At 32.2% G+C, this 17,439-nt stretch overlaps 1 protein-coding gene across 1 annotated transcript in view; it reads right to left on the reverse strand.

Annotated features, from left to right (window-relative positions):
• bru3 (CUGBP Elav-like family member bruno 3) overlaps window positions 1-17,439 on the reverse strand; it is a 540,316-nt gene that overhangs the window by 324,160 nt on the left and 198,717 nt on the right. The window contains exon 3 of the mRNA XM_072531874.1: window positions 14,541-14,666. Coding sequence (XP_072387975.1) covers window positions 14,541-14,666 — 126 coding nt within the window. The remainder of the gene's footprint in view (window positions 1-14,540; window positions 14,667-17,439) is intronic.

Here is a 17,439-nt window from a genome sequence, read left to right on the forward strand (position 1 = left end):
AGGTACTTAAGTTTCGAGCTTTCTCTGATTCATTGTCTCATAGGTTTTCTTCAATATTGAGGCCGTTTTTCTATCATTCTTTTAATTTCTTCATTGATATTGCAATCTTAGTGGGTGAGGATCCTAGATACTGTTACGTAAAAATATGAGTCATAGTTTTAACCTGTAAACATGTTTTTATTCACATGTTTATGTTTTAGATTTTACGAGGGGCTTCTATTTACCTGAAGGGACCTTCCAGAAACGGTCGAGCCGATGTGAAAATACCCGTTTGCCTTACCGTTATAATTTCGCCGCTAGTCGAGAAGGCCGCAGACGTTTCTAGTCTAACGGTAGTGGGTATATAACAGGATTTTTTGGAGAATACAGTCAGTTAAATCTGAAGACTCGCGCCCGCGAATTTAATTGTACCGTTCGGATACATAAATTATGTAATTAGTAATCAAATAAATTGTTGATATAAATTATCGTGCTTTTCAATAAATTAAAATAAGGACCTTTTGATAAAGACATTATAAATTAAAAAGACATAAATAAATTTCACAACAATACCTATATCAAGGTATACCCTCAAATTCTATATTATCAATTATTAGTCTAGGTATCTTATGGATTTGGCAAATATTTTTTGGGCATTTATTTTTAATCTCAGTCTTAGTGCAGATGCCCTTAACGATACAAAAGATTTCAAAAGGAACTCTGTTAACCTGGCATGTTGTCGATCCTTTGAATATATTATATTATCTGATCCCTGGTACGGACTTACTAAATATTATGCTACTGTTACTATTCTTGGAACTCTGAAATTACTTTTTAAAATGCAATGTTGAACAGAAAGTACAGAAGAAAACAAAATATTAGGTTTTGCTTTGGAATATTTTGAATATAGTTCTGAATTCTTACTCTGATATTTATACCTGTAAGTGTTGGATTTTTTAGTCGAAACAGTTAGTTCTGGAACATTTTTGTTTAATTAATTTAAATACTGTAAAGAGTAGTAATTTACGAATATGTCCTGAGTATCGATGTCTTCTTCTTCTTCTTCTTCTTCTTTTTCTTCCCCTTTATAAGCAATTCTGCTTTGTCGTTGGCAGATTAATATCTCTATGGAAGGTTATTACCCCATGTTTTGCGCGGTCGTCGGATACTTCTTCCTTGGATTGGTAACTTACCTCTTACTATGCTATTTTGATGACACTGGTCTCGCTCATTCTGCTTATGTGGTAATTGCATTTTTTTTATTTTGTGTCTATTCATTTATACACTGTATGTTACATTTCCTCCTAATGTCTTCACTTCTCTTACTATATCTCTACGTATTTCCTGTAATTATTCTCACTACTCTTATCTTTTCCCGTTTCCAGTAGCCTTTGTGTTGTGGCTGTGTCGAGTCTTGTTTTTGAGACATATTTCATTATTGGTCTTACACTGGCTTTTTTAAATTCGTAACTTTATCTCAGTGTTAACGTGTCTGTTTTACCATATAGTGTTATTAAGGCATCCTGCCAGTCTATTTACTTTTTATACTTAATCTCTCACTCCTCCTTTGTTCAGGTCTCCATAGCTGGGCAGTGTAATTTTAAAGTATTTTATTTCCATTCCGTATTTAATACTAACGCCATCAATTTCTATTTACCATCTGTTTGGTTCTTTGCTGATTACAATTATTTTAGTTTTCTGAGATGAGATTGTCACATTAAATTCTTTTTGCTCTTATCTTAAATCTGTGGACCAATCTTTGCAGACTATTTTCATCTTGGGCAATCCACATTGCGTCGTCTGCGTAATAGAGTATTTTTATTTGTTTGTTTCCCATTATGTCTCCTCTTCCTTTGTTAGAGATGTCGACTTCGTTTTTTTCAAGAATTATTCTCATTGCAAAAAATTTTACATCTATTAAGTAGTTTTCTTTAATTCTAGAGGCAAAATTTAAATTTGCGTTAAGTAATCAAGTTATAGTTACCAATATTTTCGTTACATTCCTCTAGAAATTACGAAATGTAGCAAAAGAATGAAAAGTATTCTTAATTTAATTATAATGCTAAGAACTATAACGGTCAAATGGCTGATATTTAAAAATATTCTCAACACTGGTTTCCAAACTAATGGAAATGGTAAAAAAAACACCGACTTCCAAACCATAGCATAAACTTTAAATTTGTTAATAAATGTTTTTCGATCTGTCACAATAATGAATGTAATATTATGTTTTGTTCTTTTAGTCGTTTACTTAATAATCGTGATATTTGATATTATTGAATGCAATTTTGAATTCTCTTAAATAATTTCATGATTTAACCTACATTATATTTTTTTTATATTTATTTAATGTCGTCCGAACCACTGAAGTTATAGACGACAACAATGATTACAAGATTGCAATATTAACTACATCCTAACGTATTTTGCCTAGATGTTAGAAACTTTACGATGTTTAGATTTTGATTGCCTCTATGAAGCTTGGAATATGTCACTGGGAAAGTTAAACCTATTTCTAGTTTTCTAGAATATTTTTGACATTTGATTAAAATATTGTTTTGTCCGTTTAGGACACTATCAGTGCCAGCTGTAATAATATACTGGTGCCAGTTGTAATAGCAGTGTTTTTAGCAAAAATGTTCATACCTCGCATGCCTAACATAAAAATCGGCTTTTCACGTTTATTTTATACTACTTTCATTCTCAAAATAAGCTCGAAGTCACACTGATCGGTGGGGGTGTCCTATCGTCGCAGCTTGTCATTGGTTAGAAATTAATTTCTAACCAGTGACAAGCTGCGACGATAGGACACCCCCACCGATCACGTGTCTAAAATTGCAATAATCGTAATATAGTATTTTTTAGCGAAAAATTTAACGTAAATTGTAAAACAAACATAAATTGTGTTTACAGTACTTTTAACTTATAACGACGAAGCCGTCCTAGCTAATCTGACGAAATTTCATTAGATGATATAAAAAATATCCATGTGGTCCAATTGATAAGACTAATAAGTGTTTTTCTTTATATATTTTCGTAATATTTAAATTTAGGAAGGATTTTTCCTACTATCTTAACGACACGAGAATTACGTCATGAAAAGATTCTTTCTAGAATAACAATAATAGATTTTTTCTAGAAATCTGCTAGAAAACAGCTCTATGTTGAAATTATTCTGTACTGTTTGCTAATTGTAGTTTTTTGTTTGTTCTTGTTTTGCTAGTTTTTTTTTAATCTTTACAAATATTTTATTATAACTAAATAATTCATGGAAGCTAAATAATATATTATACATCAAAATAATAAATTACTTATCTTTATATGATTTATTTTAATTGTAATGATGGTATTAACCATATGTTAAGCATAATCTTTGATTTTCTTGAAATCTGTGTAAATACATAAAAAAACTCAATGTCGAATTATTTTGTAAATTTTTCCCCTACGCCTCTGTTTGCTCGTAGGGATGCTTCAATAAATGCAGATGACGCACTTTCATAATAAAGGCGAAATTAATGAAAAGCTCCTTCCTCCAATTCTATCTTTTCGATGTATAAAATTGTACAACTGAGGTTGGGGTAAACAGAGATCAGAATTTTTTTTTAACAGACGAAGCTAATAAAAAATATTTGTTGGAAATAATGAGGTAACTGATTATACTTTTTGTATTTGTTTTTATAAGGTTTTAATTATAAAATAAATTTGTAATGTCCTCTTACTTTACTGCAAACTTTCTTCTTTGCTATAAGCTTCCATTTAACAAAAAATTAAAAAGACGTATATAGAGTCTTCCGTATCCCATTTTAACTATATATATTGTTATGATATGCAAAATCGAGAAAAATATTGGGTTGATTAAAATATTTCAAAGTTCAAAAACATTAAAATAATTCAGATAAGTAAGATAATAAACAACAAACATTTCAAAGAAGGAAAGTTATTAAATTCTTGGATTACCTGTACTAAACAAAATGTAAGCTATACATAAATTATTTCTTTGTTATACTTGAGTGACCCGCATAATTTTAAGTGAAATCCAAAGACAATTGAAACGGGTTTTCCAAAATACATTAATGCAGTGATTAGAGACAAATAGAAGAGATTTTAGAAAGAGGTTTTTGTTAGTTTTTAAGAATTATAGAAAACATTATTTGTAAATAAGTTTTAGGAAATTTTATAATTATAGGTAAAAATTTGTTTGTTATCGAAATGAAAAAATGGGGGAATTGTGACGAGTTTTGATTGGCGGAGATTGAAAAAGGTGGGATAAGTATGTAGGAAAAAGTTTAGCGAGATTGAGGAGAGAGAAAGGAGAATCAGTTGGTTTCCAAGTCTGTAAGACGAACAGTGATTGTTCTCTGGCTGTTCCCGAGATGTAGCAAACAGTAGTGTTGAATGTTAGTGAGTTTTTGTGGATTTAGTGTATCTGACAGAAGCTGAAGCAGCAAAATATTGTAAGTCATATTTTTCTACTTATATTCCAAGAGTCACTGTTCAGGCCAACGAGAGATTCAGTTTATCGTAAAGAGAAGATATTCCAAGAGTCATTTTTCACTCGGGCCAACGAGAGATTCAGTTTATCGAGAGGAGAAAGGCTATCATAATTTGAATGATTTGTGCTTTTGAAGGAGATCATTAAGGACGATATACTTGCAACAATCTGTTGTAAGATTGCTGATTACATAGGGAGCGGTTGAGAGGAGATAATACAGTCTACAAGGAACAAGGATTTGGACCACTCATCATCAGAGAGAGATATTTTTGTTTTCTGCAGTTTTTTTTCTTTTATTGATAACACAATTTTTACACGTAATTTAGAAAGGATATAAATATTTTGATTAGGAGAGTTAGAATAGTTTGGGATTTTGAGTTTTCAATTAATATTGTTTGTACCATTAATTTTGATTGTTCACGTACGGAGAACAAAATTTTGAGAATCCTTATATGAGATTTGTTTATTGAAAACTTTTGAGTGTGAATTATTTCATTATTTTTATTTCAATATATAGTGTTAGATCATATGTGTTTTTTATTATTCCGGTATTCTCTGGACCTTACCTTTCACATGTAATAGCATAGATATTGAAGCACGAATTTAACCCTGAGATAAAAGAATTAAAAATTGTGATAGAGTCATAATCATATCATTTAAATAATTTTAATTAATCAAAAAAATTAATTAGCTAATTATTACTTGACGCACCAAGACTTTAAATATCACAATAACATATATATATATATATATATATATATATATATATATATATATATATATATATATATATATATATATATATATATATGTATATATATATGTATATATTTTAACGTAATTTATCAAGTTTTAACGACAACAATTTTTTTCTGGATATGCAATGCAGTTAATAGGCTTATTGTACATCTTACACTAACTATTATACAGGGCTCTTGTGTCAAGGCGATAATCAACTTTCTAATAGAAACAACCTTCTTATAGCAGCGGCAAGTCCTAACGAAGCTGCATTGCTGAGCTGAAGGTTCACCTGTATGGCCATTGAAACATGTTTGGGACATATCGCCTCTATACTAGTTTCCTTTATATTTTTCGTTGTAAACTCAGAAAAGCCACTCATTTATAAGTCCTCTACTGAGCCATCCCTTTGTGTCTCCATGTTAATTTTATTATCACGAATTGAATTAAAATGCTGCATCACTATAATTTTTCCCTTATAAAATTCCCCGTACTACTTTCCTTATACCTATTATTATTTTATCTTAACCTCTGCTAACAACCTTTCTTAGAACAACCATACCAACGACGTAGTCATTTAGTGAATGCTGACTTCTTTTATATACACATACATAAATAAGCCCCTCAGACAAGAGGCCTCTTAGTTAAAACAGCCCCTCAGGCAGGTCCTAAAATCGCGAAACCTGAGCATCGAGGTCACGTGTGACAAGCGTGGGCTCGATGACCAGTCCCTTCGGATGATCAAACGGCGAGGAGAACTAACATTCCAGCTCTCTGTCCGGAACACACACATTTTTTGTGACTGAAGTCTCAAAGTCAAGTAACAAAATTAAATTTGGTCATTTCATAGGGAGAAAAGCTGTTCTACTCATAGACAAATAATACAAATAGACTGATCGCTGCAATACATTACCGCTCTCCCAGTTTGACAGAGAAAACTGACGTGAAGCAGTCCATGAATATTTTTTCGACCATGTGACCTTCCTATTGGTCATTAAGGTCACGCAGCCGTTTATTCTGGCCCATAAGAAAGAGATTCATGGACTGCTTCACGTTAGTTTTTTTTTTGTAGCACTAGGGGAACGGTAATGTATTGCAGCGATCAGTATATTTGTATTTTATGCCTATAATTCTATATATATATATATATATATATATATATATATATATATATATATATATATATATATATATATATATATATATATATATATAATAATGGATTTATTACGGCTGTCGCCGCTTCTCCGCCCCCAATTTCCATCTTTTTCTGTCATATGCAGTTGCCTCTTCTAAGTCTCTTGCCGCCATTGCTTCATCAATATCGTTGCGCCAACTTCTCCGTGGTCGGCCTCTCTTTCTTCTTTCAGGAGGGATCCATTCCAGTACTCTCCTAGGCCATCTGTATTCTGGCATTCTTTTAACATGTCCGAACCAGATTAATTGTTTTCTTTCTATGTCATCATTGATATTTCTCTCCATTTTCATTTCGTTTCTTATTTGTTCGTTTCTAACTCTCTCCAGTTTTGATCTACCGCAGCTTCGTCTCAGATAATCCATTTCTGTCGTCATAAGTTTGTTTTTATTAGCTTTGGTGACGTCCCATACTTACGAACCGTAAAGTGTAATACTTTGAACTATACTACCGTAAATGTGTTTTTTGGTTTCTCGTCGAATTGTTTTTTGCCAGAGAAGAGAGTTTAAGGCACGGGTCGCTGCTCTGCCCTTGTTTATTCTTTCCCTGATTTCATCTGCGCTATTTCCCTTCTTGTTGAAAATGACCCCCAAATATTTGCAGGATTGCACGCCTTTGATTTTGTCGTCTTCCAAGACTAGGTCACATATTTCATCTGTTCCCACTGAGAGATATTCACATTTTGTCATATTCATGTTTAGACCTGCCACCTCATATTCTTCTTGCAGTTTTCTTACCATATAGCTAAGATCGTAGCTGTCTTCGGCAATTACTACCTGGTCATCCGCAAAGAAAAGTGTATATAGCTTGTTTTCTTCCACCGTTATTCCCATGTTTCTACATTTTTTTACCCATTTCACTAAGGATCTGTCCAAATAGATTTTAAATAAGGTGGGTGACAGACAGCAGCCTTGTCGTAGTCCTTTTGTTGTTTGAAAAGGAGAGGTGATTTCTTGTCCCATTTTAATTCTCGCAAAGTTTTGTTCGTAATATTTTTGAGTGGCGTTAATAAGAATTGGGTTTATTTTCAAGTTACCCATTTCTATCCATAGTTGGGAGATCGGTACACTGTCATATGCTTTTTCCAAATCTATTATAGCTATATGAGTTTCTCTATTTCTCTGCACTCGTTTTTCCATTGCAATTTTTAATGTGAAGATATTATCCATAGTGGAGCGTCCGGCCCTAAATCCCGCTTGTTCTTCGGGTAATTCTAACTATCCCTATAATCAGGTGGCCTACAAACAATGTAAAACAGAGGATGTTTCATTACCCAGGACATCCAAAGTAACGATCAGTACATAGGCCTCCCCATGTATTATGTCCTACGATAGGTACCACTCGATGATGGAATGTGACCGGTTTGATCTTCAGGCATGTGGATACACTATTCAATGGAACACATATGTCCCTCGGGGCTATGTTGTACGCGTGTGTACGTGTATGATGGTGTTAAACTTTGGGATTGGGGAGTGCGGTACTCGCATACAATTATCAGAATTAGTTGGAAGTTGGTGGTACGGCTGTCTCGTGATTTTTAGATTGAAGATTGTATAGAAGTGCATGTTGGTGTGTAAATTTTGTGTAATTATATGTATGTATGCATGTCATGTTTAATTAACATATCTATAGTTAATGACATAATGTCCTCAGTTGATCCGCGGGTGTTTATGTGCTTAAACTTTTTTCAATCCTGTCAGATAGTCCAATATACCCATAAGACTATCCCTACCAGGTCTCTAAATCCAAAAGAGCGGACAGCTGGGTTGGTACAGAGAGCCATAAAACGGGGTCAAATGTACCACTTGCCTGCGCATTTTAGGTCTCGGTAACAATTTTCAAACTGATTTTATTATGATATTTTTATACCGATTGATTGATTTGAAAATTTGTATGCTCACTTCTGTTACTATTCTGAAAAGCGTCAAGTAGATTTTTCCTCAAAATTTTCCAAAAAATTTCCGTAAATGAAAATTTTCGTAATTTTTTCTCACTCTCATTGAGTTCATCATCTTCGTCACTTTCACTTTCAATAATATCACATTCATTATCTGCTTCATTTTTAATCACTACTTCTCGAACTGATTCTGGCATCTGAGGTCCACTAAACCATTTGAATTTATACGTTTCATCTTCAAACTCCCAACCATGTTCTTCATCAATCAATTCTGTTGGTACTTTTTTATGAGCATTTGTCCAAATATTTGAAATATAATGGGCTCGCAGTAGATGTTGGTGTAATTCATCTTGACATGGTGGTAAGCTTGAAGCATCGAAATTTTTTAATTTTTTGGGATTGGGGAGTTCACATTATGCAACTTATACTGCCGGTTAAATAGTGAAAATCTGACATCGTTTACTTTTCTTTTTGGAATTGTTCTCGTCAGTCATGTTCCCTATAAGTGACATATGAAAGTTTCTAAGGTTTCAAAAACTTCATTACAATCGAAGTCAGTTTCACCAAGTTGGATAAAAGCATCTTGATTCTTATTACATTTAGCGCATGCGTCTAGATTTACTGATCTAAATGGAACGCGCATCATTATTATTTTAATATTTTAAAATAATAATGATGCAAAATTAATGTCCAAACAGAATTTGTAAAATTATAATTAAATAATGAAAAAAAAAAATGAATCAATTTAAAAGTTAAAAAAAAATATTGAAAATATCTACAAAGTAAATTTCAAAACTTAAAAAGTTGATAATTCAACTATTTAATTGATTTTTATTAATAATTATTTGTAAAATGTTAAAGGAATTCTACAAATTGAATTTTACTTATTGATAAATAGAAATAATATATTTTGTATTTGATTATTAATGTTATTAATTAATGTATTAGTGTAAATCAAATTTTTCTTATCTGAACAACCATTATTTATGCAATATAAATTTAAAAACCTTTTTATTGTAATAAAAAATAAATAAAATTACTATTTGTTATACCAAAAATATTTAATAGTTAACATTATAAAATTACTTTAATTTAATAAAATATCAAATATCAAACATTTATTCAATTAAAAATTAATTCGTAAAATATTTAGATTTAAGAAAAAAATGTGATTTGTAAAGTAAATATGACTTTAGTTTGAAAAAAAAAACATTATCATAATATCATTTTAAAACTACAAAATATTCTATAAAAGATTCAGACGATGACGTAGAGTTTTATCAAATGTTTTAGAAAAGTTTTTCTAAATTTTTTTTTTCTTATTGGAAAAATCGATTGAAAATTTTTGGAAAAAAATCATGGTATAACTTACAGAAAATCGAAAGGATTCTACAAATTAGATTTTACCTTAAAAAATTACGAAAATTTTCATTTACGGAAATTTTTTTGGAAAATTTTGAGGAAAACTCTACTTGACGCTTCTCAGAATAGTAACAGAAGTGAGCATACAAATTTTCAAATCAATCGGTATAAAAATATCATAATAAAATCAGTTTGAAAATTGTTACCGAGACCTAAAATGCGCAGGCAAGTGGTACATTTGACCCCGTTTTATGGCTCTCTGTACCAACCCAGCTGTCCGCCCTTTTGGATTTAGCGTTTTTAGGGGTAAATAATGAGCCATGAAAATGGCGGACATATTACTTATCGTTAATTTTTCCCCAAAAAATTGCAATTTCACCCCTGTCCGCCACCCCTTATGTATCCACTCTCGCGTCCGCCCTTTGGGATTTCGTCTAGTTATACCAAGATCTTACTCTGGGCAAATTTTCAGCCATATTATCGATCGTTAATTTTTCCGAAAAAAATGACAACTTCATCCCTGTATAGCCACCCCATGTACCACGAGTGGCGTCCGCCTGTAAGACAAAGTCTTAACCCAGTTACAATGAATATATTCCAATAGAGAAATGTCATATTACTGATCCGTTCAAAATTTCGGCTCTATCTCTTGGACTATAAGGAAGCGATAAGTGGTTTGACAGCATAATAACTGCTTGTGTAGTCTAGTTTTTTCAGTGATTCTAGGCAACCTATTTGGGTGGAGTTTTAACTTGTTCTTGAATGAATTCAGAATCCAGCAGCCCGCTGAAGTATTGGATTTTTATAATATAATTATTTGACAACCTTTTGTTGGCCAACCACCTAAAGCGGAGTTGAGCCGAAATACATTGATTTCGTATGTTCCGTTTTAAATTCGTTCAATCTGTATAGCAATATACAGAGTAAAGACTTTAAGGCGAAATATGCAACATTAAATAAACCAATGGCGGTAAATGCTATTGGTTTCCATAATCCATTAATGTCCAAATAAATATTTTTATCTTCAAAAACGAAAAATTATCTAAAGCTACTGCCAAAGAAGAAAAATAAGTAAAATAATATTTACGTTTGTATTTCTGGTAATCTAAATTTTTATAATGAATGTTTCACCATCATCCTATTAAACTCGTGACTTTTCACGAAAATATAACGTGCCCACTCGTTGTCATATTCTCTTCAAAAGTGTTTACAACCCTTAATATTTAATTGTGGCATAAATGTTATGTAGTAGCGTCTCGTGTTATTTGCACGATCACGCTAACTTAGTTTCGTGATAAACTACCTTTTTACACCTACGTTTAATTTAAGGTTATGTTACGTCACGTAATTATGAAATGTTCTCTTCGGCGTGGAAAATTATTTTTTATTGATTGTGATTAAAAAAACGCAACGAAAGATACTGTAATTATAAATGTTTACGCAACTGTGTTTATTACCGTATCAGTATGAGAATCTAGTTTTAAATCTAGTAAGGAAAAATGAGTATTCGATTTTTTTTTTGAGAACTAGTTTGTGCTTTTGTTTTGGTTATATTGCCATTATTAAATTTATCATCAATCATTATGAGATTGAGATGAGAAAAATCTAGTAAGGAAAAATGAGTATTCGATTTTTTTTTATTGAGAACTAGTTTGTGCTTTTTGCAACAAATCCGTCACTGTTTTGTTTATATTGCCATTATTAAATTTATCATCAATCATTATGATATTGAGATGAGAAAAATTTTTTTGAGAACGATTTCCGAAGTAGAAATTGAAACGACAATAAACGTACTTTAACCTTTAATTGTGGCTTATTCTCATTTAAATAATAATTACTCTAACATGCCACAAGAAAATAGCTTCAGAACAATACAATCATAGATGTAGGGTATCCAAAAAGGGTCTTTCAGGAGATAGTAAAAAAGCCAATGATATCAAGTGCCCTCTTTAAAAATCCAAAATATCATCCTTCTCTATCCTTTATCCTTCGTAAGGATGCGGTGATGTCAAAGTGTTCGATGTATGATTGCAATACATTCTTCTTTATCCTAGGCGTGGTGTGCTTAGTGTTGCCCAAATGCAAGAACAAGACGAGACTTAGACAGTCTTGGTCTTGGTCTTGCGCCAATACACCTGGTCTTGGTCTTGGTCTTGGTATTGCACTCCCGGTCTTGGTCTTGGTCTTGGTCTTGCAGCAAGAGTCTTGCATGTCTTGCTGTTACCCATTAGCCTATTGCTATTTATTAAACGTTACTAGGGAAGTTTAAAGCCACGATCTAAGCGATCCGTGCCTATGCTCTAACTAACCCAGCTATCTACCATGCCCCATGAAAGTCAATCAAACATGGTTAAAACACAAAAAAACCAAATTTGACTGTATTTTATAAATTTTCAAATGACATAAATTTGACTGTATTTTAAAGAACATTTTCTGTCTAGAAAGGTATTGATGGACCTCCACCATGAAATGGAAATCTTAAAAAAGATTGGTACGTGGCAAAAATCCAAATACAGGTATCAAGGGCACATATTCTTTAGGTGATAAGATAACAAACTATAATCCACTTATTAAAGCAACATAAATGTTATTAACAATCTTAGCTCTACTTTTATATAAAAAACTAACTTGAAAAAATAAAGAATGGGTAAGAAAGTAATGATAATCAAAAGAAGTTATTTTAAATTAAGGAGATATCTACTTAATAAATACATTAATTTACCAAAATAAAGTAGTAGGAATATTTTTTTAGGAACCAGAATTTTGGTTTTTCAGAAAGAAATATTTGTAATTCTTTTTTGTGAAAAGATATTAGATGCTTCCTTTAACCTGAAGTGTTTCTGTTTTTCATTTTCATTTTAACCTTTCTATGTAGGCACAATACAAACAAAGCAATTTGGGATGCATAAATTATTTCGAAAAACTCATCAAATTTGCTTTTAGGTCTTGTATATCTATAATTCCAACGCTCACTACTCCGACTATTTTAAAACTATTTGAATCTTTGTCCCCCATGTCAAATTGTAAACTTGTTGAAGTTTAGTGATGTCGAAAAAGTACCTACTACTATAAATGTCCGTTACTATTCAATACCCTAAGTATCTAATAACAAACCGAGAATTATAATATATCGTTACTTCGGTATTTTGTTTACACGGTAAGCTACATTATCTGTTATTAATAAACTTTTGAATATTATCGCGTTCTTTCAGCAAATTTGGTTTAACCGAATGATCTCATCGCACACTCAGCAGAAACAATGTTTGGTCTTAGGCCGATAAGATTTGTTTATTTAGATTCCTCCTAACTAAATTATTATAATGGGAAAAAAATTGAATTATTAAGTGGGAAGTGGGTGTCCGTAATAATAAGTGTTATATTTTTTATAGCTAAGGTGACATATTTTTAAAAAATTTCGATACGATATTACTGTCGACGTATCAATGCAAGATTATTTTATGATTAGAGGGCGGCTATAAATCTGGACAATTAATTTCGGAGCGAAGAAGTCGTATGCTGGAAAAGAATGTACAAAATATTTTATTTTTACATTGTAATTATGATCTCTGAGCACGTGTCAAATGTGTTGTTTTTAATGAATATTTTGATTGATGATTTTGATGTATGTTTATGGTATTGTTCGTAATGCGCATAAGTCCAGTTTTTTAAATTTTTATTACATATTTTTTTGCGTCTCATAGAGTATTTAAACATATACCCGAACTACAATACTCGCTAAAACGACACTCCGTCCTAACTGCATGACGCAAGAGTCTCGCAGGCTTAGTCTTGTTCTTGCGTAAATCTTGCACGGTCAGTCTTGGTCTTGGTCTTGCTAAAATTAGGCGGTATTGGTCTTGGTCTTGGTCTTGCGAAAACGCAAGAACAAGACCAAGACTGCAAGACCAATACCGATTTTGGGCAACACTAGGTGTGCTGCCTTAAGGTGTGATCTGACAGAACGTGGAGAGGTGTTCTAAGAGAAATAGAAAAAATATATAATGGAAAAGACAAAATATAAAAACGTGAACTGGCTGGCGTGGCCAACGCTTCGCTCTTCTTCTCACTATATATATTTTTTTTCTAAAAGAGCGTCATTCCACGAGCTGTCTGACGCTGCCTACAGACAGAGAATAAACCGGTGATGCTCTTTATTCGGTCTGACCATCGGTGGTTTACCATTTACTTTGTGTTTAACCACAAATCTCTCCATGCATTCCTTTGTTCTGGCTATGTGTCCAAAATACCTTCATACATTTGAGTTATTGATTATATTAAGCCTAGTTTTCATGTGAAGTTTTGTTAATATTGAGATATTTGTGCAATATGCTGTCCAGACGAATCATTTTAGGATGTACCCACATTTCAAAGACCATTATACGTCGTGAGTCGGACTTTTGAATAGTCCAAGCTTTTACAGCATAGGTAGAGATAGGAAAAGTAAGCTCTGGTATCAAGTGCAGTTTCGTATTCCTTATCTTTCCAGACTTTAATAAGTTTGACCGTTGCTGAACTCAACTCAACTGTACTAAACGTCGACTAATTTGTTCTTCGCATTCACCATTTTTTGAAATAATAGAACCCAAGTAATTATTGAAGGGGCTTATTATATTTGTGCCCTGCTACATTTTGTCTAGCTAGAATCTACCTATAAAAAAATGTTGATAGGAAAAGAACTAAAATGTAACTCCTGGCCAAGAATTCCCAAATAAGAAACTTACTAGGCTAGATTATTTGACTACATTAGAGTCTGCTATATTTTTAGGAGGTGTTATAATTAAAACTATTTTATATTTAAAATTTCGATTGCCAACACTTCGCAACGCGAATAATATTTTTCTTAAGAAATATTATAAAAACTTAATGTTTTATCTTACCTTTGCTTGTCCCGTCAGGCCCCCTGAGGATAGTACACTCTTCTATAGTTCCAAAAGGTGCAAATAACTGTCGGACATCCTCTTCAGTTTGTTGCTTACTAAGCATACCCACGAACAGCTTACGATCTGTAGTCACAAGAGAAAGTAAAAATTAACATCTTATCGATTACATTGTTTTGTCTTAACACATAATGGTACAATTACACTATGCAATTTACAACACGTTTATATTAACTATTTTGTGAATACCTTCAAAAATAAAGTAATGGTTTACTACTAAAATAATTTTTGACATATCACATATTCAAATTATTAAATAACTCATACATCTTCATCATATTAACGATGTAAATATGGTTTGAGTAGAGGAAAGAGTGTAAATCTCTAAATTTAGTTCTATGATATACAGCAGTTTTGAGTGTTTTCATTTTGGCTTCGTGATATCCTTTACATACTTTCTGATTTCTGAAATTCTTCTTGTTGTGGTTATTTTGTCTTCTGTTTTTGAGTATATATTTTAAGAATAATAAAATACTAGGATCATAGAAATCACAAGATCATAAACAATAACAGCAGAAGAGGTCATGTGTAGTGAAAAGTTAGAAGAAGTATGTTATAAAATATTAATGGAGTGAATAAGAAAAAAAACTAAAGCAATACGTTGAAAAAAGAAGTGAAAAACTATTAAGCTGGTTCGAAGAGATAATTTTTTACAATATTTGAAAATAAAACAACATGTTAAAACATATACCTACACTGAAAAAATTAAAAAATAAGTATTTATGGTCGAAAATGGCTTTACTGCCTTCCAAAATATTCTCCATGAAAATATCGAATATGTGGGAATAAAAGAAAGTCATTGGGTGCCAAATCAGGACCCCAATGTAACAGAATCGTTAATTTGATGTATTGGACGGTCAAAAACTCCATTATGTGTTCTGATGTGTGTTAGCTTTCACTGCCGTGGTGAAGAATGATTCGCTCTCTAAGTTTTTCAAGAATTTCACTGAAAACTTCTGGCAAACAAATGGTTTTAAACACAGAATTTACCATCTTATGTTCTTGTAACGGCACTATAGCCACGTATCTATTTATACTAAAGAAACAAGCGACCATTTGAAACAAGCGACCTTAATCTCACAATATATCACATGACGATCTTGCTATATCAGTTCACGCACAGCATCGATGGTTTCTGAACATCCGATTTTGGGCGACCTTAATGGAATTGGTCCCAGAGAGACCCCGACTGAATTCATTGTACTAATTTTTAAGGTGCTAAAAATATTGTTGGATCCACTTATAACGATTAAACTTTATCGATGCACGCTTGTCTTGATAATCTACGTCGAAATGTATGATAAATTATCGCATAAAATTGTTTTCAGTTCAATTCAAATGATTTAAAAAGAAAAAAAAAACAAAAATAGTAGTCTATCGTATATAATTTGCATTATTTGATTCCTGTTCTCATCCTTGATCATGGTTGCTAATTCTGTGTGTTGGGCGCAGTTTTTTTATATTTTATTGACTCTCTACTTTCTGGTGAAACAATTATGGACGACCAGAAACAAACACGATGGAACTGGAACTCCGTACAAAAATAAAAACGATCTGATAAAAACAGCAAGGAAGTCCACGATGAAGTTAAGGTATTAAAGAATGGTATTAAGGTCCAGTTTGTGATATATTCGGTTATGGATGACTTTTAGTAATAACTTTAGCACATGAGACATCAAGCTAATGGTGCGGTAATAGCTGCATTCTCTTGCGTTTTTCTTTTTGGGGAGACAAAAAAAAATCGACGTTAAAAATCTCTTTGGGTAATACGCCGGAACTATAAATTTATTTCAAGAGTGTCACTAAAACGTCAATGTGTTTCCCATCTAGAATTTTTAGGATTTTTATATGAAGCATGTCAGGTCCAGGGCTTTTCCCACTCTTCATTGTTTTTAATGCGTGTAATATTTCTTCTTTTGTAATATATGGACCTATTTCTTCTGACGTAAGTTCTATGTGCTCCAGATCTCCTCTTTCATCATTAGCGAGAACTAGGATGTAAATTCTGGTAATGTTAAGCCAGGAATAATATTTTGCTAAATTGTGGTTATAATCATCAGTTTTATCTAGATTTAACAACAATATGCTAAAATATGTTCTATATAATAAATACGTTTAGTTTGGTTAAATTATTTAAGGTTACACTTTGGACCTAATATACCTTGAGAATAAAATGCAATACAAGCAACTTTATTAAAAACAAACGACAGTTATTACAGGGGAATGATGGTGGTACAAAGAAGAAAGTACAAAATTGACACGAACATATGGGTAATTGGTGTGCTCAACATCGCCAGTGATAAAAGCAATTACTGTCGAAAGAATATCTATGGAAGGCAAAATATTTCGTAAGATGAAATCGATGGTCTTTTTGCAGAGCATAAGAACAATAGGGTGATCTGTTTCTTCCCGTGCCATACCCCTATTAAAAGTTGCTGATCATTCTGGTCCACATAAGTTTGTTTATAGCGGGGCTAAGAAATTCTAAGAATTTTTACCCGTCCATTGTCTCAGATTCTTCAGCCAAGTAATTCGTCTTCTACCAGGCCCGCTTCTTCCTTTTAATTTACCTTGACTGATAGGTTAGCTTATAGAATGTGTTATTTCAAACTAAAATTCTATCAGCTGCTGTTCGAGGATTGGATAGATTCTATCGTGTATGATGTATAGAAAGATCTGTAACATATGGCTCATCAAATTTGTGATTCTCTAGTTTTTGCATTTTTTGTGAGATCTTTTCTTTGGAACTGGTAGGAATATAAAGATCAGCCAATCATCGGAGAACAAATGGTGTAGGTTCGATATAGTATCTTCTAGTAGTTTAAAGATTTCTCCATTT

Source organism: Diabrotica undecimpunctata, chromosome 5 (genome assembly GCF_040954645.1).
Source record: "Diabrotica undecimpunctata isolate CICGRU chromosome 5, icDiaUnde3, whole genome shotgun sequence".
NCBI classification, from domain to species: domain Eukaryota; kingdom Metazoa; phylum Arthropoda; class Insecta; order Coleoptera; family Chrysomelidae; genus Diabrotica; species Diabrotica undecimpunctata.